The sequence below is a fragment of the Pseudorca crassidens genome, chromosome 12, assembly GCF_039906515.1.
Source record: "Pseudorca crassidens isolate mPseCra1 chromosome 12, mPseCra1.hap1, whole genome shotgun sequence".
NCBI lineage: Eukaryota > Metazoa > Chordata > Mammalia > Artiodactyla > Delphinidae > Pseudorca > Pseudorca crassidens.
Genome location: NC_090307.1, coordinates 73119321 through 73144201, shown reverse-complemented (window position 1 = coordinate 73144201; position 24881 = coordinate 73119321). Strand labels below are relative to the sequence as shown.

At 52.3% G+C, this 24881-nt stretch overlaps 1 protein-coding gene across 7 annotated transcripts in view; it reads left to right on the top strand.

Moving 5' to 3' along the window:
* KIAA1671 (KIAA1671 ortholog) overlaps nucleotides 1-24881 on the top strand; it is a 187808-nt gene that overhangs the window by 113964 nt on the left and 48963 nt on the right. Inside the window, exon 1 of one of the 7 annotated variants that reach the window (XM_067700426.1) lies at nucleotides 7907-9253. The exons of the other annotated variants lie outside the window; for them this stretch is intronic. Coding sequence (XP_067556527.1) covers nucleotides 8969-9253 — 285 coding nt within the window. The 5' untranslated portion in view covers nucleotides 7907-8968. Of the gene's footprint in view, nucleotides 1-7906; nucleotides 9254-24881 lie in introns of those variants that run through there. 7 annotated transcript variants of the gene reach the window in all.

Here is a 24881-nt window from a genome sequence, read left to right as displayed (position 1 = left end):
GAAAGCCGTGCCCGTGTGGAGGCCTCAGCAAGCAGGGACCGAGTGGGGACCATTAGTCACAGCAGCTCTGAGATGAGAGGAGGGTGGCCGAGGGCTGGCGAGCTGGGCAATGGGAATGATAGGGGTGGGCCTGGGAGGCCAGAGGCGCCAGCTCCCCAGCGCCCACTGTCCCCTTGCCCACCGAGCCACAGCTCTGAGAGCACAGGCCTCCACGCCAGACTTCACCACTAAGTGACTGTGCAGCCTTCAGCCTCTGCGCTCGCTGCCTCAGTGTCCTCATCTGTATAATGGGGATAGTTGTTCTGCTCTCACGAGATAGAACACACATCACATGAACTTCAGCACCACCTGGGAAGGAGGGGACCGTTTTTATCCCATTTTAAAGACAAGGAAGGAGGGGCTCAGAGAAGGCAAGCCACTTGCCCAGGGTCACACCGTGAGGAGTCAGTCATGGGAGGCCTGCCCTTAACCATGTGTGTGTGGGGATGACATGAGATGGCGTAGGGCCTGGCCCGTCGTTGGTGCTTAGGAAATATTAACCGCGTCCTAGCAGTGTTTGAATAGATGTTGATTTGGCATGTGGGAGGACGTTTTCCTTCAAAAGTTTGTTCTCCAAACGTGAGCACTCCAGCCGCAGACCGCCCCGTGGGAACCTGACGCCATCCCACCTACCTTTGCCAGGGGCCTGCTTTGAGCACCTTTACCTGGGAGGCGGGTGTCACGATTTCCATTTGTGAGATGAGGCACCACAGGCAAAAGGAGGCCACGTGAGTGCCCCAGGCCACACGGTGTTTGAGTCTGCCTGGGACAGGTGGCCTTTGAGAGGAGGCAGCTGGGGTTTTGAGTTGGGCTCCCCGGCCTCCCAGAGAGGAGGGGAGCACTGCCCGGGGACCCCCAGTAATTGGGGGCAGAGCCTGGTGGCCTCAAGCCTGGGTCAGGGGGCCCAGGGCCCACCCTCTCCTCTCCGTTCAGCCGGGGCAGGTGGGATACAGGGGGCTCTCCAAGGCCGCCCAGACCTGGGGGTCCTTGGAGCTGCCGAGGCGGCTGAGGCCATCTCGGGAAACCTTGTGCCCGTCACAGTCAGGCTTCACTTGGGGTTCACGGCCGCCCGAGTCTGAGGAAGTGAAGCAGAGAGGAAGAAGGAGGAGCAGGGCTAAGGCCCTTTATCCTGCCGCCACCTCTTCTGCACCCCAAATCCAGCCCTGTTCTGCCATGAGCCGGGGTGCTCACAGAGGCAGGGTAGCCGGTGTTCAGGAGCCCCGGCTTTGAGCTCAGCCTGACCTGGGCTTGAGCCATGCTCTGCACGCGGCAGCCGTGTGACTCGGGCTAGGGTCTTCCTCGTTCGGTGTCTTGGTGTCCTCATCTGTACAGCGGGGATTACAACCCTTCTGGCTTATGCAGGTCAGGGAGGTGATGGAGCGCACAGTAGGCCCTCGGCGACTAAGAGCTACTCCAGTTCGTTATCATCCTTACTGCAAAGCCCAAATAAAACCACTCCGGGGGCCAGGGATGGGGTCCCCAGCACCTGGCACAGTGCTTGGCACATAGTAGGTCCTCACTCAAGTGCTTGTTGAAGTCAGAAGGGAGGAGGGAGGGGGAGGGAAAGGAAGCCTTCTCATTCCTCTAGCCTTTTATCATCCTCGGGGAGAGGCTTCAAATCTTAGGGTGTTGCTTAGGGGGCACTTAGCCCAGGATAGCAGGCTCACTGCTCAGGGATAAATTTCCTAGGGGACATCATGAATCCCTTGTCCCAGTTCTAATTCTTGTTCCCCAAGAACATCTTGCTCTCTTTCACTAACTGATCCAAAAATGTGCAATTTCAGCTGCTCTGGTGGAAAGAGACGCGTTGTCCAACCCCAAGCAAGGCGACCAGACAAAGACCCCAGTAGGGTCCCCTTCTCCTTCCCAGAAAGCCTGAGGAGCGTGTGGCAGCGTTCTGGAAACCACTGCCCCAGAGCCACTGGGCAGCCAGCAGCATGAATCAGGCGGGGCCCTCAGCCTAGCCTGCTTCCATTTTTGAGGAGGCCAGGGCCTGCAGCTTTATTGGACGCCTAGCTCTTCAAAGAGGGGCTGTAATTACAGACTGGCCTTGCCACGCAAGGCGGGGCCACACAGCGGGCTCTCCCCAGTGTGGAAAATGCTACGTTCCACTTGAGCTCAGGGTGGGGCCTGATAAAGCAGAGAGATGAGTTCCTGGCTGTTTCTAGAAAGATTTCCTTTCCAGATGGTTTTTTTTTCCCCCCTCCCCTTCCAAGGTTAATTAAGGGCATCTTAGGTCATTAAAATGACTATTTGAATAAGAGTGTGATAAATGAACACAAGGAAATTGTCTTGGGCTTGGTTTATAAATAATCTGGGATTGACTTGTCAGATCAAGTTATTTCTGTTTTTTTTTTTGTTGTTCCCATATCAGAATTCTTTTCCCTGTTGCCTTGGAAACAAGCCTAGGGAGAGGGATGCTGGGAGTTGTATGACTGGGGTTCAAACCTCAGTGGTTCCCTCATTTCACACGGTGGGCACGTCGAGTGCCTGCTGAGTGCCAGATGCTGAGATTCAAGGGTGAACAGGACACGTACCTGCTGCCCCTGGTCTCAGAGTCCAGTGGGGAGACTGACGGGTAAATTGAGTTACAGCTCAGATTGTTAATGATGCTTGGGGGTCATACGGCGAAGTGGGAGCCCAGAGGTGACCGCCCCCTGCCGGGGGGCATGAAGAATCAGGGGAGGCTTCTTGGAAGAGGGAGCACCCTAAGCTGAGCTGTGAAGGACAATAGATGCTGACCAGGTGAGGAACGGGTAGAATGGTGTCCTAGCGAGAGGGAACAGCATGAGCAAAGGGCTGAACACGAGGCAGCAGAGCACATCCCAGAGACCTTGTCAAAGTCCAGATCGTGAGCGACCCCTGTGGAAGATCACGGCTCCTGACATAGATGTATTGTGGGTCTGGGACAGCCGTCTGCCTGGGCCTGGTTCTTCAATGAAGTGAGAAGTCTGGCTGTTGGTCAGCTCTCCAGAACTTTGCTCCATCCCACGGGGAGAGAAAACAGGTTTCAGCTGGGTCGACAAGTCAGCCCTTCCCACATACGGTCCCTGGAGTTAGTCTCTAGGCCAGATGTCAAGAAGGGAAACTGTTTGATTTGCAACCAGACAAGTCCTTCTGCAGGCATTTCCCGACCCAAGGAGGTCTGAAGACAACCAGAGAAGTGTGTGGAGTTACTGCCCTCGTGCATGGGGCTTGGGGCAGAGTTGGCTATTTTAAGGGGTCTTAGAGGTGTGGATAGAGTCTGGCTTCTGTCCTGGAAGGAGGAGGGCTTTGGAATCAGACAGGTCTGGGTTCAATCCCAGAACCCCACTTGCCAGCTCAGTGACCTTGAGCAAATACCTTCAGCTCTTTAAAACCTCACTGCCCTCCTCTGCAAAATGGGGATAATTAATAACAGGACTCACCCTGTAGGGTTGTTGTGAGGGTTGTGAGGTGAGGTGTATGGGTGACCAGTTCCCGGCACACAGCAAATCCTCAATTAATGGTTATTATTATTTCTACCGCACCCCCTTCCTTATCAGTATAACATTAGTGTATTTCGAGGCTCAGGATGCCTACTTCCAGAATGTCCAGTCTTTGGGGAAACAGGATGTGCAGAGAGTCATGTGATTGAGACCTCCTGGGGGAGATTTGGAAAAGACTGAAGTTGCTGAGGTGGTCATGGGGTGCGGGGACGTCCAATAGAGGTGGAGAACAGGGGAAGGCAGCTCTAGGCAGGGATACAGGGGATACAGCATGTGAAAAAGCCCAGAGGCAAGACTGAATACAGCCATGCCCAATGGCCTTTGCACATGCCATTCAGCCTTCCTGGAATACTCCTATGCATCTTTTAAGACCCTACCCAGATTTGCTTCTTCCAGTTACAATAAATGATCCTCAGTAAATGACCATCTTCCCTTTGCTCTTCTTTCCTCAAGTTCCTACTTTCTTGGTTGGGTTTCGCCTCCCCCACTTACATTCCCATCATAGTGTGTTATTCACTAGTCTGTTATAGCCCTTGGTACTTGTACTGCAAATGTTCATTTTTTTTTTTTCTGGCTTTTTCTTCCACCTGAGGGATTCTCTAGAGTGTTCATGTTTGTATCCGATTTGGGGGAGAAAATGATACAGCCTCAGATTTGAGGTGGCCTGTTGGGACACTCTCTCCCCTTAATGGCTGAGATCAGATAGCTATCCCGAGGTCTTCAGGGACTATAGGTCCCTTCAGGGTCAGCACGGAGCTCACACAAAGTAGCGGCACAGGGAACATTTGTTGAATGAATGAAGGACCGCATTCTGATTTCTGTGACGGCACACACTTGTCTAGAAATGGTGACCTCTGGGCCCCACCTCATACTGTGGATAAAATTCCCCTTTATTTCCTGGATCACAGCAGCTTCTCCAGAGTATTTTGGATTAATTATGTAAGGAGATGGCTTTCTTTCCGTTTTCATGCCCAGCAACATCCCAAGAGTTTCCTGGAGAGAACAGAAGAGTTTGCAAAAAAAGTCCTCTGGCAGGGAAAGCGCTCAGGCTGCCCCAGTTTTCAGAGAGTGACGCTTTTTATAGTCACACTTTCAGACCACATTGTACCTAAGGGGAGCCGGGAGCGGGGAGCAGGCAAGCAATCTGTCTTTCCAGCTCCCTTCTGCACCCCTCTCCCCCATTGTGGAAGGAGGTGGGACCTTGTGATCCCGCCTGCTGCTTGGTCTCCTCTGCTTTCCCCAACATTTGTCTTCGATCCAGACTGATTTGCCAAAGGCCAGTCCTCCTCTACCTTGTCCAAGGTGCAAGGCTGGGGGTTGCACACTCTACCACTTAATAGCTGTGTGACCTTAGGCTGCTCATTGAATCCCTCTGCCTCAGTTTTTCCATCTGTAAAATGGGAGTAATAATGCTGTTACAAACCTCATGTCATTGTTGGGAGGAGCAGACAGTGTGATACAATGCCTGGCACACACAGTAAGGGGTCCAACAGCATCAGTGACAGTGATGACTTTGATGATTTCATCTCTGAAGATCAGAGAGGCTCAGTAACTTTCTCAAGCCCACACAGCTAATAAGAGCCAGAGGCAGGTCTACAAACCCTTAACCATGAAGCTATATTGATTTAGCATATCCTGGGCTGGGGCTAGGGTGAGGTGACTGAGGCACACACCTAGGGCCCAAAATTTAAGAGAGCACCAAAATAATGGGTTATCAAAATAAATTACTTTTAATGCAGTATTTTTTAAAAAATCAAAATTAATTCAAAAATCCATGGTGAACAAACTGTCGACATTATACATAAAGACAGGATCAGTGTCACTGATTTTTTCTTTTGCCTCTGACTTCAGTATGGGTCGGCACAACACTGAACGAGTCTCTTTTTGTTGGACGATAAGGTTTTTACGAATTTTTCACACATATAACTGTGATGAACACCCCTGTATAGCAAAATGTTTGTATAGATCCTTCTCGTTTCCAGACAGATTTCTGGGTGTGGAACTGGATCATGAAACTCGGGATCAAAAGGCAGGCACATCCTCCCATCCCAACCTTTTATTATGAAAAATTTCAAATATACAGAAAAATTGTGCAGGACATACACATATACCTACCAGACAGATTCTATAATTGCTCACCTTTTGCTCTCTTTGCCTTAGAAAAATCTAGCCAGCCATCCATTCCTTAGTGTATACTTTTTTTTTTTGCTGCATTTCAAAATAAGTTATAGATATCAGTACACTTCGGCATGCATGCCATTAACTGGTCATTGTTTTTAAGAATTTTGATCTTCAATGTTAAATTCCCTTCAGGAAATAATATACCAATCTCCGTTTCCACCTGTGGGCAAATGTATCTCTTTTACCACAGCCTGGCCAACGCTGGGTGTTATCACTTTAAAGGTGTTGTAGGTGCCGCTTTGATGTAACGTTTTTCCTCCGGAAGGGTCTCAGTAAATTTTTCCCACCTCTGTGTCCAGATGATCTGTTAAAAAGTTGCGTCCCTTTCTAGATCTTTAGGTATTTCTGGTGCGGCTTTTCTGGGGTTAGATGGGGAGGACTCAGCTCTTTCTCATGACTGCTCCCACCCTGGAAGTTCCTGGCCCTCTGGGCAACTGGCCCACCCACTGCAGGAGGCTGGCTACAGACCAGGTGAGGAAAGTGGGCAAACCTTAGTGGCCAGAAGCCCTGGGACCCTGAAGGCTGTATGGGGTGGTGGGTGGGGCCAGACACATGTATGGAGGTAGGATCTGGGGCCCTGTGCACATTTTTCTCATTTGCATCATGGGGTGCAGGCTGCTACAAGAGGCCCTTGTCTCCCTCCCCTCTCTCTCCGCAATTCTGCTCCAGATCTTGGTTTCCCAATGGCCCAGGCACTATCCTGCCTCTGGGCATTTGAATCTCTTGTGATTTCTGTGGGTCAGGAATTTGGGAGCAGCTTGGCTGGATGGCTCGGGCTCAGGGTCTCCCGTGAGGTTGCAGTTGAGGGCCACAGTCATCCAAGGGTTTGCCTGGCGATGTGGGATCTGCTTCCAAAATGGCTCACTCACACGGCTGGAAGTGGGTGCTGCCTGTTGGCTGGGGGCCTCAGTCTCTCTCCACGTGGGTCTCTCCACAGGGCTGCTTGAGTGCCTTCACAACATGGCGGCTGGTAGGACCCAGCTTTGGAAATCACACACTGTCACTTCTGCCTTATCTCTTGGGCACACAGACCAACTCGGACTCATTGTGAGAGGGAACCACTCTGGGGTGTGAATAACAGGGGTCAGGGATCCCTGGAGGCCACCTTGGGGGCCGCCTACCACCCTGGAAGAACTTGGCAGGTGACGTCACCTCCCTGGGCCTCAGTCTCCTCCTGTCAAATGGGTTCACGTGAGGATTCATGAGTTAATTCCTATGAACACTTAGAATGGCATTGGACACTCAGTCACACTCTCAGTGAATATTAGCCACAGTTATAGTGTCCTACTGGACTGGGAGCCCTCAAGGGCAGGTGCGTCCTCAGTCTCTGTATCCAGTGCCTGGCCCGGGGAGGGCAGTCTCTGAATGTTTACATGAATCAGTGAAAGAATGAATGAGCAAACGAACATCTGTAAGGACTGGGAATCCAGAGAAGGAGGAGATCTGCGTCAGCTGCATTGTCAGACACCTCCGTGAAAAACTTTCTCAAGTGAAGCCCTTTGATCAGTGTCTAGGGAGCAAATATTTGTTCAAAACTGAGATGACGTGGGTGGGGGAAAGTGCTGGGGATGCAGTCAGACTGATCAAAGTTTCACTCTTGGACTCGGCGTTTGAACGATAAATATTTACTGAGCTCCAACTCTGGACCATGTGCTGTGTCAGACCCGGAAAATGGGGCAGGGGCGGGGATGAAACAGCCCAGACCCATGCTCTGGTGGTACCCTTGCTGTGTGACCTTGGGCAAGTGAATCTACGTCTCTGAGTCTGCACCTCCTCATCTGTAACACAGAGGGTGGATCCCTGCTGGAAGGAGAAAGCTCCTTCCACAAGTGTGCCTCCCCTTAGGGAGGCTGCTGCTCACCGTTTCCGGACAAGCACCCCCTCCAGTCTCAGATGCTGCTGCCTCGCATTTCCCACCCCGCCCCCCCGCCACTACAGCTCCACAAGGGTTAAAGCCCAGGAGCTCATGTGACCCAGTATAAACCATGAATCATTCCTGTTCATCCCTGTGCCGCGCCTGCCCACCCAGGATGGGGCAGATGCTGTGCCCCAGGGTTGCCATGGCAACTCTGCCTGTACTGACATACAGCCCGGCCCAGTTCCTTCCTTGGGGGACCTCGGGGGTTGTTTCACCTGGCTGGGTGTTGCCTTTTAGGGAGGAGGGAGAGAAGGCTGGAAAGGCGAGAGAGACAGAGAGAGAGAGAGAGAGAGAGAGAGAGAGAGGATGAGAGAGAGAGAGGAGCTTAGAGAGGAACAAGTGGAAAATAAGACACAGGGGGAGGAAGGAGAGGCTGGGAAACTGACAGAGAAATGGACCGCCAGAGGGAGACAGACTGACTGCCGGCCAGAGGTCCACAGACGCTCGCTGCCTGTCACCCTAGAGGCAGTTTCCCAACTGTTCAGCCTTCCCCGGGCCGCCTGATCTCCGACATACGTGCACACAGGCGCCCGCGTGCACGCACGTGCAGCCGCATCTCCCCTTGCGCCCGCGGTCAGGGCATAGGGCGGATAGGCTGCCGGGCACGTGCATTCACAGTCAGCTCTGCGGGACGGTGAGCGAGTTGGGACTTGGAGAGGAAGAACAAATGGGGGCGGACGTCAGCTCCCTGGGCGGCCGCCTCCCCGAGGCCCCTCCGGCATTCCTGGGCAGCGAAGCCCCTCGCTGAGAACGGGGGCTGATGTCATCCTGGGCTGCCAAGCCAGGGGACCCGGGGCCCTGGTGGCTGCCTCCAGAAATGAGCTAGCTGCCCGCCGGCCCACAGGTTTGGAGCCCCCGGCCGGAGGACAGGAAACCTGCGTGGGCCAGGTGAGCAGGGCCCCGCCACCGCCGCGGGTGCCTGGGGGGTGCCGCCTACCTGGGGGAAAGTGAGGATCCAGGTGCCTGAGGGTGCCCGGGGGCCACCGCCTTTTCCACCCCCACCTCGCGGGGACCGTCACGCCCTGGAGCCGGCGCGGCAGCCCAGTTCCTCAAAGCTCCTCGTCACCCGAGCCAGCCGGCCAGCCGGTGAGCGCTGGGAACTGGATCTTGGAGCGGCCAGCGTGTTTACTCACAACTCCGGGGGGTGGACTCGCAGCCTGACCCTGAACTGCCTCAGATTCGGAGCGAGCCCCGCGGATGCCGCTGGCTGCTGGCTCAGCGATGTTTATCTACTCTCGGGCCGGCTGAAGAGGGCTGCTGGCTTTCCTCTCCAGGCAGCCCAGAACTCCCGGCGGTGCACAGCAGGGAGAGGGGAGAGGACCCGGCGTTTCGCGGCTTTCCTGCCTCCCCACCTGCCGGCCCCATGGATTACCTGGGAGACAAACTCACGGTGGCCCAAACCCACATGACCCAGTGGATGGGGACCGTCCGGCGGTCCTTCCAGGAGGCCCTCAACTTAGTGACCAGCACGGTGGGCCCCGAGCGGGCGAGTGGGGAGCCCTCCGGCCGGACCCCCTTCAAGCGCACCTCGTCCTTCCGACACCTCGCTTCCCGCAGCCGGGAATCTTTACGCCGCTTCTCTGCGCGAAGCCAACAGAGATTTTCTTCCCTGAGGAAAAGGCAGCCGGACTCGGAGCCACCAGATCTTGTAAGCTTATTATGTTTTTCAAAATATTAAAACAACAGTGAGAACTCCTCCCCTCCAGTGCAGCCCCTGCCCCACTCCAGGGAGGTGGTGGGGTTCCCACAGATCCAACCGGGGAGGTTGCCTCTTCCAGAATAATTGTCCGTCTAGCCCGACCCTGTCCTGCTCCCACGCCTGGGAAAGCGGCGTGTGGTGGCGATCCCCCTGACAGTGGACTTGCTCGCTCCCCCAGAGCGGTCAGGACATTTATACCGGATTCAACGTCTGTGCGGTCGGGGCTGGCACATGAGTCCGGCAGCCTCTGCCGGTTGATTTATCTGCAAGTGCCGACACTCCAGCCCGACGCAAATGCTTCCTATTTTGGGGGAGGATTAGTTGGCACCTGCTTCATCTCCTCACACCCTCCAGGGTGGCCAAGTGTCCGTGTCATGCGCGTGTGGAGTTGTGACTTCTGTGGTCTTACAGTCGAGCAAAATTGTGAGGTCTCATCTGATTACCCGAGGTGGTGGGCAGATTTGCCCACTGACAAGTGAATCTTGGTGTGAATGGGCCAGGACAGGGGACCTTAATCTGGGTCCTGAGATTCCACCATCTCTCACTCAGGCAAGCTTGATGGGGCTTGGGGACCAGGGTAGAATGACATCTAATGATTGAAAACGCGACTTGCATCCAGGTTTTTTCTCAAGGACCTTACTAATGATTTGAAGAGGTGGAACTGAGCCCAGACAGGGAAAGGTACCTGCCTGGGGTAGCACAGTGAGTGAGTGGCAAAGCAATTGCCGGAACCCCAAGCTTTGAACCCCACTCAGGGCTCTTTCCAGCCAAGCTTCCAGTAAAAAGATTTCTCCAGACCTTCCTGATAACTTCAGGGAAGCCCATATCACTGACCCTCAAAGAGAGGGCCTGGTGTTTTCACATAGGAGACATCTACCACCAGACTATGTGACCCGGTTCGCAGGAGACTAAAGATGGGTGAAGGGCTAAGCCAGCTCCTTCCCTGGGTTCAGCCTTGTGAAGTGTCCCGATGGTCATTTTGGGACCCAGCATTTAGTTATGGAGCCGAGGGGTGCACCAGGCTCTCAGCCAGCCCTCTGTGCACGCGAGGTCGCTGAGATCTCACGCCTGCCCTCAAGGTGCAGGATCCCAGCATCCCCTCGGCTGGCCCAGAGAGGTGTGGTGATTCTCCCAGGGTCACACAGCAACCAGAGCAGTCAGGTGCTAACATGTGCCTAATTAATATGACATCTCCTTCCCTTCTGGGTCTGTGCTGCTCTGTGGCCCTGGACAAATCAGTAGGGCCTGAATTTATGAGACAGATCCCCCACTCCAACCTTTGGAAGGGGTGACTTAGCCCAGGGAGAGAAAGCCTCTCGTTCATTCTTTCTGTCCCTCTGTCTCGTCTCTGGGTGTCTCTCTCTCGTCTCTCTTCTCTTTCACTCTTGTTCCCTCTCTGGAAATTCATTTAAGGGTGTGGGGCTTGGTAACATTCAGTTCTCCTGCCCTGTGGCCCTAGGCATCGACCCGAGTCCCCCCAGGCCTCATTGCCCTGCTCCCCAGTTTGGTGAATGAATGAATGAATGAATGAATGGATGGAGATGGACCTTGCAGGGCCTTTGTCTCCTCTGTTCACTGTTGCCTTGCAGTACCTCCATCAACGCTGATGCGTGCTAGATGAATCTGGGCTGAATTCATCTGGTACCTTCCCATTTAGCATTTGGCATCTACCAGCTGGCATTGGGGTCGAAAGCTTGAATCTAACTTGGCCACATCCTGGCGAAGGGACCCTGACCCTTCTCAAGCCTCACTTTCCTCCTCTGTCAATGGGGAGAACTCAGGATCATCAGGAGGTTGAAGTGGGTGCCCGTCGCAGGACTGCGCACATGATAGGTGTGCCTGTGTAGCTGCTTTCTGTCTGTCAGGTGCCATGATGTCCTGACTCCTCGGGATGAGGGCAGAGTTGGGATGGAGACACAAGCTGTTCTGCAGAGGGCCTGGGTTTGACTCCTGGCTCTGCCACTTTCCAGCTGTGCAGCCTTGGGTGGACTGTTCCCCTCTCTGTGCCTCAGTTTCCTCATCTGTGAAATGGGGGTTTATCCTCATTTCCCATTTACATTTCCCATCGTTATCACTTAAGAGCAGTGACCTGCCACCAGTAGATGCATGATGCCCATGGCCATGGTATGTGGGCCTTAAAAGTTAGCTACTGCAACAACCAAAACCTTTTCTCCCAAACCATCCCTTCAAAGATCCCCAGCGAACTGGAAAATCCACACACTCCCCTTTCACTCGGGGACTTCGCTTAAATATTTGTTCTATGGGAGGAGAAAACTTTTTAAAGCCACAGACAGTTAAGAGTTTGGGGCCACCTGCAGGAGCCGTAGCTGGGGCTGGGAAGGGGACAGGGGGCGGGATTTCAGTCTTTGGGACTTGAACTCTTACTTGATTTACCTGAAGAGTCCGTTCTGTTCCAAATCCTGCCTCAGGCCCCTATTTACTCAGAGCCGAGTAGAAGAATCTCTGGCAGGCAGAAAGTAACCCTCAAAGGCGCGCCCCAAAACGTTTTTCTAAAGGCAGCCTTGAAATAATTTGCTAATGGCCTGCCTGGGCGTCTGCCGAATAAAAGGGGGAAGAAGGGAAATAATCGCATTGTCTCTGAGCGACAAAGGCAGGAAGAGGCATGTCTGTGCTGCAGCCCAGAGTGAGCCTGAAAACAAGCCCAGCAAGCAAGGTGGACTGCAAGTGGAGGCCAGGCAGAAAATTCCAGAACCCAGGCACAATGTCAGTGCCACAGAGGCCAATGGCTGGAGTGGAAGTAGGAAGCAGGGGTCTCCAAGGCTGAGGGCTGTTCTGCAGAGAGGGCTTTGGAATTGGACCGACTCGGGGCCGAGTGACCTTGGGCAAGTGGGCCCACCTCTTTCAGCCTCAGCATCCTCATCTGAAAGTGGGGGTTCGCCTGGGGCTTGTCAGGTGGGTGGTCCAGTGGGACGGACTAAACACCAGCACAGCCCTGGCACCTGTTAAGCACCCGCATACAGGAAGGGCTTAAAGAGTGTAGGTGCAGGTGCCGTGATGTGAGTCCCACCTAACCAAACGGCCAGACTGGTGCCTTTTGCAAAGCAAAATAAGAACCTGGCCAACCTTTTGTGGGCATTTACTGTGTGCCAGGACCCCGTAAGCAGGAGGTGTGTATTATTTGTGTCCCTTCATTCACTCACTCACATTTTCATCCCACCAGTGTTTATCGAGCACCTACTAGGGTGCCAACACTGAATGAAACAGACACAGCTCTTGCCTTTATAGAGTTGCCTTCAAGGGGACAGAACATAAAACACGTCAGCAGATAAATATGTCATGTAGGGGCTGAAAACGAGGGAACCGTCTTAAAAGATCAAGGGCTTGTCTGTAACACCAAACTCTTTTGTTGTTGTTGTTAATATTTATTTGGCTGCGCCGGGTCTTAGTTGTGACACACAGGATCTTCCTTGCCACGTGCCGGATCTTTGTTGCAGCATGCATACTCTTAGTTGCGGCATGCAAACCCTTAGTTGCAGCATGCTTACTCTTAGTTGTGGCATGCAAACTCTTAGTTACGGCGTGTGGGAATCTTTTAGTTGCGGCATGCAGGCTCTTAGTTGCGGCATGCAAGGGGGATCTAGTTCCCTGACCAAGGATCGAACCCGGGCCCCCTGCATTGGGTGCGTGGAGTCTTAACCACTGTGCCACCAGGGAAGTTCTGACACCAAACTCTTGCCATATGTCAGTTTTCCAGTCTCACTACCGTTGGTACCTAGGGCCCAGTCATTCTTTGGGGGGCAGAGAGCTGTCCCATGTATGTATATAGGATCATCCCTGGACTCTCCCAACTAGATGCCAGTAGCGCCCCCAAGCATGATGACCAAAAATGTCCCCAGACATTGCCAGGTGTCTCCAGGGGGCAAAACCGCCACCCCCTCCGCCTCCTCCGGTTGAGAAGACTGCTGTACGTAATTTGGTTGGGGGACTATAATTGTATTTGGAGTATCCTCCCACTGACCTGAGCTGGGGAAGAAGGGCAAGCACCTCCTGTTTGCCAGGAGTTGGTCTCATCGAATCCGCATAGTTGCCCCTGAGGGACATGGAGTGTAGCCCCCATATTTTATGGTTGAGAAATCAGAAGCACAGAGAGGTGAAGTCACAGGCCTGGGGCCACACAGCTGGGATCGGTGAGGCTGGAACCCCAACACCCCAGCGTCTGTCGGCTGTGCTGGGCCCAAGGTGGCCCCTGGCTCCGGGGATTCACTGTTGAAGCACCGGCACCCTGTGCTGGGTGGGTTCAATCCTGAGTGGGAGTATTTGGTTCTGCGTCAATTATGGCGAAATGGATGCAAAAATATTCAGCAGGGCTCAGCGTCTTCCCCCTGCCATGAGCGCGCGCGCACACACACACACACACACACACACCTTTTTTTAGCAAGTGGGAGAGAATTAGAAAGGAAAAGGATGTCTGTGACTCTCACCATCAGAAGCCCCGATTTCTGTCAATACCTCCTCCACGTTGACTGCCTCTTTAGGCTGCCACGATAAATGACCACACACACTGGCGGCCGAAAACAACAGAAATTTGGAGACCAAGAGTTCAAAACCAAGGTGTTGTCAGGCCACACACCCCTTCTAGGGCTCTAGGGGAGGATCCTTCCTGCCTCTTCCAGCTTCTGATGGCTCCAGGCATTCCTTGGCTTGTGGCCACGTTGCCCCAATCTCTGCCTCTGTCTGCACTCCGCTTCTCTTTTGTCTCTTATAAGGACACTTGTCATTGGATCTAGGGCCCTCCAGGTCATCCATCCTGAGCTCATCCGGAGATCCTTAACTTCTTTAACATCTGCAAAGACCTTTTTTCCAAGTCAAGTCGCATTCACAGGTGCCAGGGGTTAGGATGTGGACATATCTCTTTGGAGGCGCAGTTCAGCTCACTCACTGCTTCTACTCTGGCCTCTTGCCCTCCAGGCCATTCTTCACCCAGCAACCCAAGGGGTCAAGTTGTTCCCCTGCCTCACCCAGACTTAGGAAGCCTCAGCTTCTTACCGTGGCCCGCAAGGCCCCGTGGGATGTGGCCCTGCTTGCCTCCGGACCTCAGCTCTCACCACTGTCCTCCAAGCTCATTTCACTCCTGCCACTCTGACCCCCTGCTCTTCTTCAGTCATGGCCTGCTCCTTCCAGACCCTGGGCCTTTGCCCTCACAGTTCCCTGTGTTTGGAATGCTCTTCCCTCTCTCTTCACCTCTACAGAGAGGCTTCCTGACGGCTGAGGCTGGGGTGAATCCCCACCGTGTTTCCCTCCACCCTGTGCCCTGTAAGTGTCCTCCTGGTACTTATCTCAGTCTGAACTTGCTTCATTTCACTTGTTCATTCTGTCTCCACCACTAGAATGAAAGGCCTGCGAGGGCTGGGGTTTGGGTCGGCCTGGCTCACCTCGGTATCGCCGGTGCCTAGAAGAGCATCCTGCACATCTAGCCGCTGACGTCATGTCTGGCTTCCTGAAATCCACTCTCCTTTATCCCTGTGTCTGCCTTGTGGCACCATCTCCATATCACAGATGGGTAAACTGAGGCCCAGAGAGGATCAGTGATTTAGCCTTGGTACCCACCATCTCGGAGTCGACACCAAGATTCCAGCCCAGGGTGGTCGGGAGTTCTTTCCTTATAGAGGTCCAGGTGGGAAAATCTGAGATATAATGGGGATAGAAGCTGTTATTCATTCATTAAGAATTTTTTGTCCATTATCTCTTCTTTGCCAGATGGAGGACAAGATAGACAGGGTTTCTGCCCTCTCAGGGCTCACAGGAACAGGGAGACACAGTAAACAAATAAGTCAGCTAATGAGTGAACAAGATACTCTCTGGTATGTGTCAGGGCCCTGAGGAAAAATGTCACAGGGTATGGGGACTGGTGGGAGTGTGATTTAGGAAGAGAGGTCAGAGAAGTTTTCTCAGGAGGTGATGTTTTAAGCAGAGACGCGAATGAAGGGAATGGGCCTTAAGAAGTTTTGGAGGAGGAACATCCTGGCAGCAGGAAAGGCAGGTGCAAAGGCCCTGAGGCATGTTTGAGGAGCAGCAGGGAGGCCAGGGTGGCTGGATCAGAGCAAGTAAGTTGGAAGAAGGTAGAAAATGAGCAGTTGGGGGCCAGGTCGTGCAGGGCCTGGGGGCTCTGGTAAGGATGCGAGATTTTAGAGGTTTAGATTTAGATCGTAACCGTAGGTTATGAGCAAGGGAGCAGTAACGAGAGCAGAGTAACAATTGCTGCTGTTAATTATTGAGCGCCTACTCTGTGCCAGGCACAGGTTGTCACGTTTCTCTCGGAGACCTGGGCTTCAGGGGAATAGGGTCCAGCTACTACCACCCCCTCCTGCATCTCCTGGCACCTGTGCCGATGCTGCCCACCACTGCTGGTCCAAAGCCCTGCCAGGTGCCCTGGCCTCAGGCCCTGCCCCTTAGGGCATGGAACTGGGATGCTAGACTTCAACGCAGCCCCCAAGTCCAGCGCCCAGTGACTTCACCTCTGCTCTGGTGTGGATGGGCAGGCAGGATGGGCCGACCGCACCCAACTCCAGGTCTGCTCTTCACCCTGCAGGCAGCAGAATGATGTCACCCAGAGAACAATGGCCCCTTCACAGGTCCAGACAGGGCCGAAGCCTGGGCCCAGAGTCGGTGCCTCTGGGAGAGACCTGGAGTGACGCGCAGGGCAGGACAAAGGCTTGGCCGCTCCACCGGGCTCTGCTTGTGTGAAATTATGTTGCGCTCTCCGCCCCTCCCCCCACACTGAAAAAGGGGGTTGCGCTCACAATACGTGGAGAGTACAGAAAACCCGAACAAGAGCAGAGTCCACCCATGATTTTAAGGCCCATGGAAACCACTCTTGGCATTCGAATGCATTTCCTTCCTGTCTTTTTTCCTCCCTTTCTCAAGCAAAATCGCCCACCTTCTGTCTCTATCCTTGGAGAACATGTGCCGGTTTTATGTGTCTTTAGTAAAGACTGTTGTGAATGCCCAGGCCACACTCCACAGTGCACACACTCCTTTGTTTATTCACCCCTCTGCCTGGGCATTCGGGCCGCTCCCCATTTGGGGCAATCGGGAAGGACTCTGCAGGGGCGGCCCTAGGTGGGCACGTCCTTATCCGGACTTCTGAGAGGTCAGCGAGGTTAAAACAAGCTCCTCTTCATCTCTGTGACCCCACGGCTCCTCTGTTACTCTCACTTTCTCTCCCTCTTTCAGCGTTTTCAAATCTCAGATGTTTTGTTCAGACAAAATGCCTCTGGCTTTCCTCATCAGGAAGTCAGAAATTTCAGGAAGGAAATCTGGGTCGGTACATATCACAGGGAATGTTATATTTTTGGATTTCATGAAGAATGGGGTCTCGGCAAGGAGTCACCAAGATAATTCCTTACAAGTGGGAAGGATGTATTGGGTCAATTACAGTGGGCCGCTGGTGAATGTTTAACATGAGCCAGGTCTTTAGGAGTAAAGCCCTGATTTGTATGCAGCATTTGCCTATTCCTCTGGTGTAAATACTCCCACCAGGGCCCACTGCAAGCTACCAGCTAGCCATCAGTGAGCATGGAGCTGGGAAAAGATGTGCGGTACATCATTAGTATACACAGTAGTCCCCCATTATGTGCAGGGGACACATTCCAAACCCGCAGTGGATGCCTGAAACCCTGAATAGTACAATACCCTGTATACACTATGCTTTTCTATACATACGTTCCTATGATTAAGTTTAATTTATAAATTAAATTAAGCTTTTAGGTACTGTAAGAGATTAACAATAACTAATAACAAAGTAGAACAATGATAACAACATACTTCAAACAGTTATGTGCATGTGGTTTCTCTCTTTCTCAAAATATCGAATTGTACTGTACTCACCTTTCTTACTCCGGTGATGATGTGAAATGGTAAAATGCCTACATGATGAGACGAAGTGAGCAGGATGACACAGGCAGCGCCACGGACTGTTGGGCTGCCGCTGACCTGACGCTACGTCAGAAGGAGGGTCGTCCTCTTTGGGTTATCCTGGATCATTGAGCCATGATGGTAATGGATGGATGGCGGGAGCAGACGAATCCAGTGGTTGGGGGTCCAGGAGGGACAGTGTGAGATTTCATCACGCTACTCAGAAAGGCGCGCAATTTAAAACTTATGAATTGCTTATTTCTGGAATTTTCCATTTAATGTTTTTGGGGCGAGGTTGACCGTGGGTAACTGAAACCATGGAACGTGAAACGGCAGATGGGGGGGGGACTAGGGTATAGTATGTTCATTGTACAGATTCAATGTACATAAGTGACCTCAAGACCATAGATAATAGTAAACCGTAGTAATTAGGAAGTGATAAGGTTGGACTACTCCTTACCTTTGCTTTTAATAGGGTTTATTCAATCATTAGTTTATATCATTAATTTTTCTTAATGGCTGTGTTTAGCAACTGGCTCAGAACTGACTCCTGAAAATTTCACAGTTGTGTCTATACCACTGTTAGTAAAGAGAGTAAGTCATGGGGTCTCAGAGCTGTGGGTTTGAATCCTGGTTCTGCCTCTCACTTGCTGTGGGACTTTGGGGAGGCAACTTAGTCTCTTTATGCCTCCATTTCCTCTTCTGTAAAGTGGGGCCCACAATATTAGTCGACTCCGCAGCTCTGCTGGAGATTACACTGAGGTAATGCACACAGAACACTGAGCACAGTGCAAGGCACGTAGGAGGGTCTCAGTGAATGTTTTCCGTCCTTCCCCTCATCATCATCGTTTAGTGTTCAGCAGTTGGCAAAGCACATTCAGACAGGCAGACAGGCAGCCCTTCAGTATTCACGCAAAGCCCCCTCCCACCCCACGTTGGGCTGGTCTGTGTGACCAGGAGAATGCAACAGAAGTGGTGGTGTCACACCTGAGATCAGGTTATACTGAAGGTGGCTGTCACTTCTCTCTTGGTCACTCTTTCCCTCTCTCGGAGCTTTCCCTCTGGGGGAGCCAGCTGCCGTGTCTCGAGGACACTCAGGCAGCCCTGTGGAGAGGCCCACGTGGCACAGACTGAAACCCACCAGCAGCTGTGTGAGTGAGCTTGGCAGTGTTTCCTACAACCTGCAGAGGAGACTGCACCCCCAGCTGGGAGCTTGACTCCAACCTCATGGCATCCTCAGCCAGAACCATTCGGCCAAGCCCCTGCTGGACCCTGACTCCCAGAAACTGGGAGAGGCAGTGTTTGTTGTTTCAGCTACAAAGGTTTGGGGCTGTTTGTTACGCAGCAGTAGATAACCAGTATACGTTCCTTCTCATTCATACCTACCACAACAGACAGTCTGACGGTGGCCAGGGAGTGTTACTTAATCCCTCATCTCACAGATGAGTAAACTGAGGTGGGAAGAGCTCAAGGGACCTGCCCGAGATCTGTGATGCAGTAGCCCTTGGTGTTCCCCACGGATACTTTTCTCATCTTGGGGGCTCTTGCTCGTAAGGGAGGCTGCTTGGCCAGTGTGGGCTCAGGGTCCCGGGGGCTTTTGAGCAACACATCCTTTCAGGAGTTGGCCAGACTCTCCCGGCGTGGGAGGGAATCCATTTCTTGGATCCTAAGTGCTCATCACTCCGTTTAACTCATCAAACATTCATCATAAAGATTGGGCCATAAACAGCCACGAATTCTCCACATGGATTTGAGAGCAGGGAATACAAGAGTGGTTTTTCTCCTGCATCAATTTCTAGACCTGAGGAGCCCTCTCCAACTGTCCTGCTCCCTCGAAAGGCAGATCCTAAAACATAAATTATCACCAAGAGTTAAAAAACTACAAAGTGTGTGAATGTTTACTTTTGTTTTTTAAACATAGATTTGGCATCCTTGTCTGTCCTTTCTTGATTAAGGGGAAAAAAAGTGGGGAGATGCAGGTAGAATTAGGTCAGTCCGGTTAAGAGCTTGGCTCTCCCTTTGGACAGATCTGAGTTTGAATCCCAGCCTTGTCACTAATTAGCTGTGGGACCTTGGGCAGGAGACTTTACCTTCGTGAGACTCAGTTTCCCCGTGAAGTTCTTAGCACAGTGCCCGGAGCCTAAAAAGTGCATAATAAAACTTAGCTGCTATTATTCTTCTTATAACTTTGATGTATTAGTCAGCTTAGGGTATGTTATATTGCAGTAACAAACTGCCAACTCTCAACTCTTTTAAAATTAATTAATTTTTTATTAAAGTATAGTTGATTTACAATGTTAGTTTCAGGTGTACAGCAAAGTGATTCAGTTATACACGTATATATGTATATATATATATATATATATATATATACACACACACACACATATATATACATATATAGATATAAATGTTTTTTCTTTTTAAGATTCTTTTCCGTATAGGTTATTACAAGATATTGAATAGAGTTTCCTGTGCTGTACGGTAGGTCCCAACTCACAACTCCTAACACAAAATTTTTCTTTTTTTTTTTTAACCTGAATTTTTTTGAAGTATTGTTTTTTTCCCCAGTTTTACCGAGATGTAATTGACCTATAACATTGTGTTAGTGTAAAGTGTACGTGATGGTTTGACATGTGTAGAAACTGCGAGATGATCACCACAGTGAGTTTAGTTAACACCCATCACCTCACATAGTTACGCATTTTTTTTCTCATGACGAAAACTTCTAAGATCTGTTCTCTTAGCAACTTGCAAATACACAGCACATTATGGTTAACTATGGTCACCTTACTGTACATTACGTCCCCAGGATTTATTTATCTTATAACTGGAAGTTTGTATCTTTTCACCCCCTTTATCCATCCCCCTCAACTCTACCCCCCAAAATGTTTTATTTCTTGCTCACACAAAGTCCACTGCTGGCCCCGTGGCTTTCTGCAGCTGCCTTCTCTCCAGGCTCTTTGAATCTTGTAGCGAGGCCGTCTGGGAAAATGTGACTTCTGTTTAGCAGTATCAGAGGGAAAAAGCTTGAGAGTCACACCAAGGCAGAGGCTGTCTTGTCCCATTTCCCAGGTGGGGAAATGAAGGCATAAAGGGTGACACGTCTTGAGCGCTTACCCTGTGCCAGCCACTGAGCAAAACAAATTCCTTATCACATCCTTGCAGAAACCCCTCGGGGGGTCGTATTATTTTTGGCATCCCTGATTCACAAAGGATAAAACCTAGACCCACAGGGTAGGACGTGACCTCGCTCACAGCCTGGCCTCCAGCCCAGGTCTGCCGATGCCTCATTTCTTGTCCCTCAGTGGACCTCGAGACCCGCGTACCTGTGCTGAGAGACGCCCCGGTGCCGACCCGGGTTTCACACCACAGCGAAACTGACACTTGGGGCTGGATCCTTCTTTGTGATGGGGGGCTGTCCCGCGCTTCCGTGGCCTCCAGCCAGTCCTTCCAGACTTTGCCAAATGTCCCTTGGGGGCAAAATCGCCCGCGGTTGAGAACCACTGATCTGTGTGGTGAGAGTCACGAGCTATGAGCTGAGGTCCCTGCCAGGCCCTGCGTAACCAAGTGGCCTTAACTCTGAGTGAAGCCAAAACATTAGTAGTCGGGCTTTGGAATTTCCTAACTTTTAGGTAAAATAACCTTTGACGCCTGGTGTCATTTGGGGCAAGTCTTTCCACAGTGATAAGCGTTTTTCTTCAGATGCGAAATGGAGCAGATGAAGTCTGCTGACGGAGTTGTTAGGAGAGTGAGTCGAGATGCTGGTTGGGTGCCCTGGCACGGCACTAGCACACAGTCAGTGCTTTATTGTCCTTCTAGTTATGACCTGTCACATGGGCTTGGGGGGTGGTGCACATTTCCTAGCAACCGAAGATACTTTTCCCGGTCTTTTGAATTTCCAATCCTGTGTCTTCAGGCTCTACATCCAAATATTTGCCTTCTGCCAAAGCCAGACGTTATCCGGCAGCCCACACTCCTGTCACTCACCAGCTTGATTTCTAGAAACAGCCCTTCCCCGGGCACACCTATAATTTAACATCTGTAATTCCTCAATTAGTAGTTAAGCAGTCCGTTCTGTTCTTCTCGATAATTGCCTTCTGCCCTGGGGAGGGTGAGGGATGGATGTGGGGGCCGTGTTGAGGCAGCTGCCGCCCTCACCCACCGCAGACATCTCAGCAGGAAGTGCCTGGAAGGTTCTGAAGCCCCTGGCGCTGGGTTTGAAGAGGGTACCAAGGTAGCCGCCCTGGTGGATGATGGGAAGCCGAGCTTCAGTATCTGTAAAAATTTTTTCATGAGCCCTGGGAGCGAGTGTAAACAGGCCGCTGAGGGGCAGGGCGCTGATGTGGAGTTCCTCTTCCTGGAGAGGCTCCTGAACCTTGATTGCCAGAGCGTCTAGATTGTTCCGGTCCACTCCTTCCATGTTACAGCTGGGGAAGCCAAGGCCCAGAGAGGGAAAGAGACCTACACAAAGTCACACAGCAAGTCGGTGACAGACCCAGTATTGGAGCTTGGGGTTTCTAAATTCAAAGTTGGGGCAGTCAGAGGTCGTGCAGTTCTCAGCCCTGATATCCTTCAGAGTTGAGCAGCAGACGTTTATTGAGCTCTTACTGTTTGCAAAACTCTGCAGTCAGCTGTGTGAGGCACTGAAGATAATGAGATGCAGTTCCCACCTCGGAGAAGTTTTCAGAAAAGTGACTAACATGCATATACCAGCTGCACAGCCTCAAACCAAACTCTTCTCTGCAGCCCTGGTGGTGGGCTTCACTTTCCCTCTCTGTACATGGAGGCTTCAATGTGACCTTTGCAGCCCTCCTCAGTGGAATCAGCCTGGATTCAAATCCCTGCTCCTCTGTGTGCTGGCGTGTGACTTTCAGCCAGACTTTGAGGAAGCCTCGGTTTCCACATCCGCAAGAAGGGGAAACCGCAAGAAGGGGATGGGAATTCCACGCGGTGATGAGGGTAAAACGCTCAGCAGAGAGCCTGGCCCGTGGTGAGCCCTCCGTAGCTAGTAGCTGGTAATCATGATGGCTTCACTCTACCTGGCCTCGCTTTCCAACCACCCGGGGCTGCTCCCGGCTCTTCGAGAACCTTCCCTCCTGCCCATCTGTGTGCCAGCCAGCAAGGATGGAGCAGGGGTACGGACTCTGCTCTCTGTTGGCGGTTTGAAAAGGTTAAGCCTCTCCTTCAAACTGCGCTGTTTTCTCTCCCGAAGGACCCTCCACCCGCAGGTGTTCTGGTTGTCAGGAGAAGGACAGAGCAGAGCAGGTGGGCCTGGCCTGCAGTGACAGAGCCAGCAGCTCCCAGCCTCCTTTGCTTCCACTCAGCTTCCACACCCTCCTCACAGAACACACCCCACGAGCCCTCCCCGCCTCCGCCCCCGAGGTGCTCCCTGGTGATGAAGGCGTATCAGGGTCATTAACAGCCACAGCTAATTAGGAAAGAAGAGACAGCACAGAGTTAAATAAGGGACCTTCTGAGCTGTGGCTGAGGGCACAACAGTTGGAGATCCTTCATATGTATTTTTCCCTTTCTCATGATAAAGACAAGCCCTTTGGGGGAGGCACTGAAAATAAGAACGGAGGCCGCAGAGCTCTGCTTAGTGAGTTTCCTAATCTTTTCATATAATGGGGAGCCCTGTGGATTTTCGACAGCTCGGTGCCATCGGTGGAAGCGTAAGCCTTCCAGGTTTCTGAGCGGAATTGTGCCCTTCAGTGACAGCTGACCCCCGAGGCAAGGGAGTGGAGGAAGCAGCGTGGGTGGTTCGAGTCCTTGTGCTGCCACTTCCCATATCTGGGACCTTGGCCGAGGGCCTTGACCTCTTTGAGCAGTGGTGTCCTTGAGTGCAAAAGGGAGCTAACACTGTGAGAACTGAACTCAAACTTTGGTGGGCACCTTGGATACTGGTTCAGTAAGTAGAATCCCAGGTGGAGGTCTTCTGGGTCTTAGGTGGGCCTCAGGATCTGCCTGCATTTCAAGAGCCCCAGGTAGAGATGGTCACGTGGGCACCACCCTTGGAGAAGCAGTTCCCTCAGTCCGCAAATATTTATCGAGCACCTACTGTGTGCCAAGCATAGTCAGAGGCCCTAGGGGTCCATCAGGGGACAAGACAGAGGTGGTCCCAGCCCTCAAGGACAGTATGTTGTTACTGAAGGGCCGGCTGTGTGTTTGCTCTAGTGCACCTCTTGTGGTTGGATGAATGAATGAATGAACGAAAGAATGAATGGCTGCATGGGTTTTTAATGTTGTTCTGATCATAGATGTGTCTTTGCAGCTTCTTCCAAATTCTTTCTAGCCATTCTTGCTATATCACAAAGCAATACTGAGATGTGTTTGCCCTTTCACATCCTCAGAGCCCAGCAGTACATCTGGCACATCTGTGACACTCAGTAAGTATCTGATGGATGGGTGGATGAATGAATGAATGAATGGACACATGCATGAATGAACTCTAAGCTCCTGGGTACCCACCAGCCAGATTAGTTGGGTGGATGACTAGGGCTCAGTGGAGCTGTGTTTTCTTGCTAGGAGCAATGGTCTGGAGAGGCTCTAGGTTGTAAATCGGAGTTCCACGTTCAAGGTGTATCCATGGGGTCATGGCCGTTCTCTCCGAGGACCACAGAAGCCCCGGGGCCTGTGGTGGTCAAGTCTCAAGAACTTGAGGGTCAGTCCGTGTCTTGACCAGCCAGAGAAAGTCCAGCTTTGTTCTCACTACCACAGTTGGTACCCGGCTTTTCTGCACCCACCCCCTAAGCCGTCTTCTGGACCCCAAGGTTCTCACTGCTACACTGTGCTCTCAGGTCTCGGTTTACTCGGCTCTGCGGAGCTGGAGTCAGGCAGCCTTCCAGGGAGCTAAACCGGAGCCCTTTCTGAATTCCTAGGGCGTGTTGCCAAAGGAAGTCTCCTGAAGCCTCCTCAGGAGCTGGTTGGGGCTCCATCCTCTGCTCATTTATTGAGCCAACTTGTACTAAGGACCCGCTGTGTGCCAGGCACGGTGCCGGGTTCACGGACCAGACTTGACTTCACCCTCAGGGTCACCCAAGGGTGTAAGCCAGAAGCGGGGGCACACTTAGTGCCCCGGGCCCTTGCATGCCGAGGCTGGGGCTTCTCCCTGCTACTTCTGTGCGCTTTTCGTCCCATGGGCTCAGCTCCCGAGGTACTTTATTATGTCTCTCCCCCGAGAACAGAAGTGCTGTGAGGACAGGGGCCTCTCTCTGTTTTGCTGAGTCAGAAAGAGCTAGTTAGTGACAAAAAGCAGACTCTGGGGGCTTCCCTGGTGGCGCAGTGGTTGAGAGTCCGCCTGCCGATGCAGGGGACGCGGGTTCGTGCCCCGGTCCGGGAAGATCCCACGTGCCGCAGAGCAGCTGGGCCCGTGAGCCGTGGCAGCTGAGCCTGCGCGTCCGGAGCCTGTGCTCCGCAACGGGAGAGGCCACAGCAGTGAGAGGCCCACGTACCGCAAAAAAAAAAAAAAAAAAAAAAAAAGCAGACACTGGAGCCAGATGCATCTGTTCGAATCCCAGCTTTGCAGCCTACTAGCAGTGTGTGTAGGCAGGTTACTCTGTGCCTCGGTTTCCCTATCTCTAAAATGGGGATAGGGATTTCCGTGGTGGCTCAGTGGTTAAGAGTCCGCCTGCCAGTGCAGGGGACATTGGTTCGTGCCCTGGTCCGGGAAGATCCCACATGCCGCGGGACAACTAAGCCC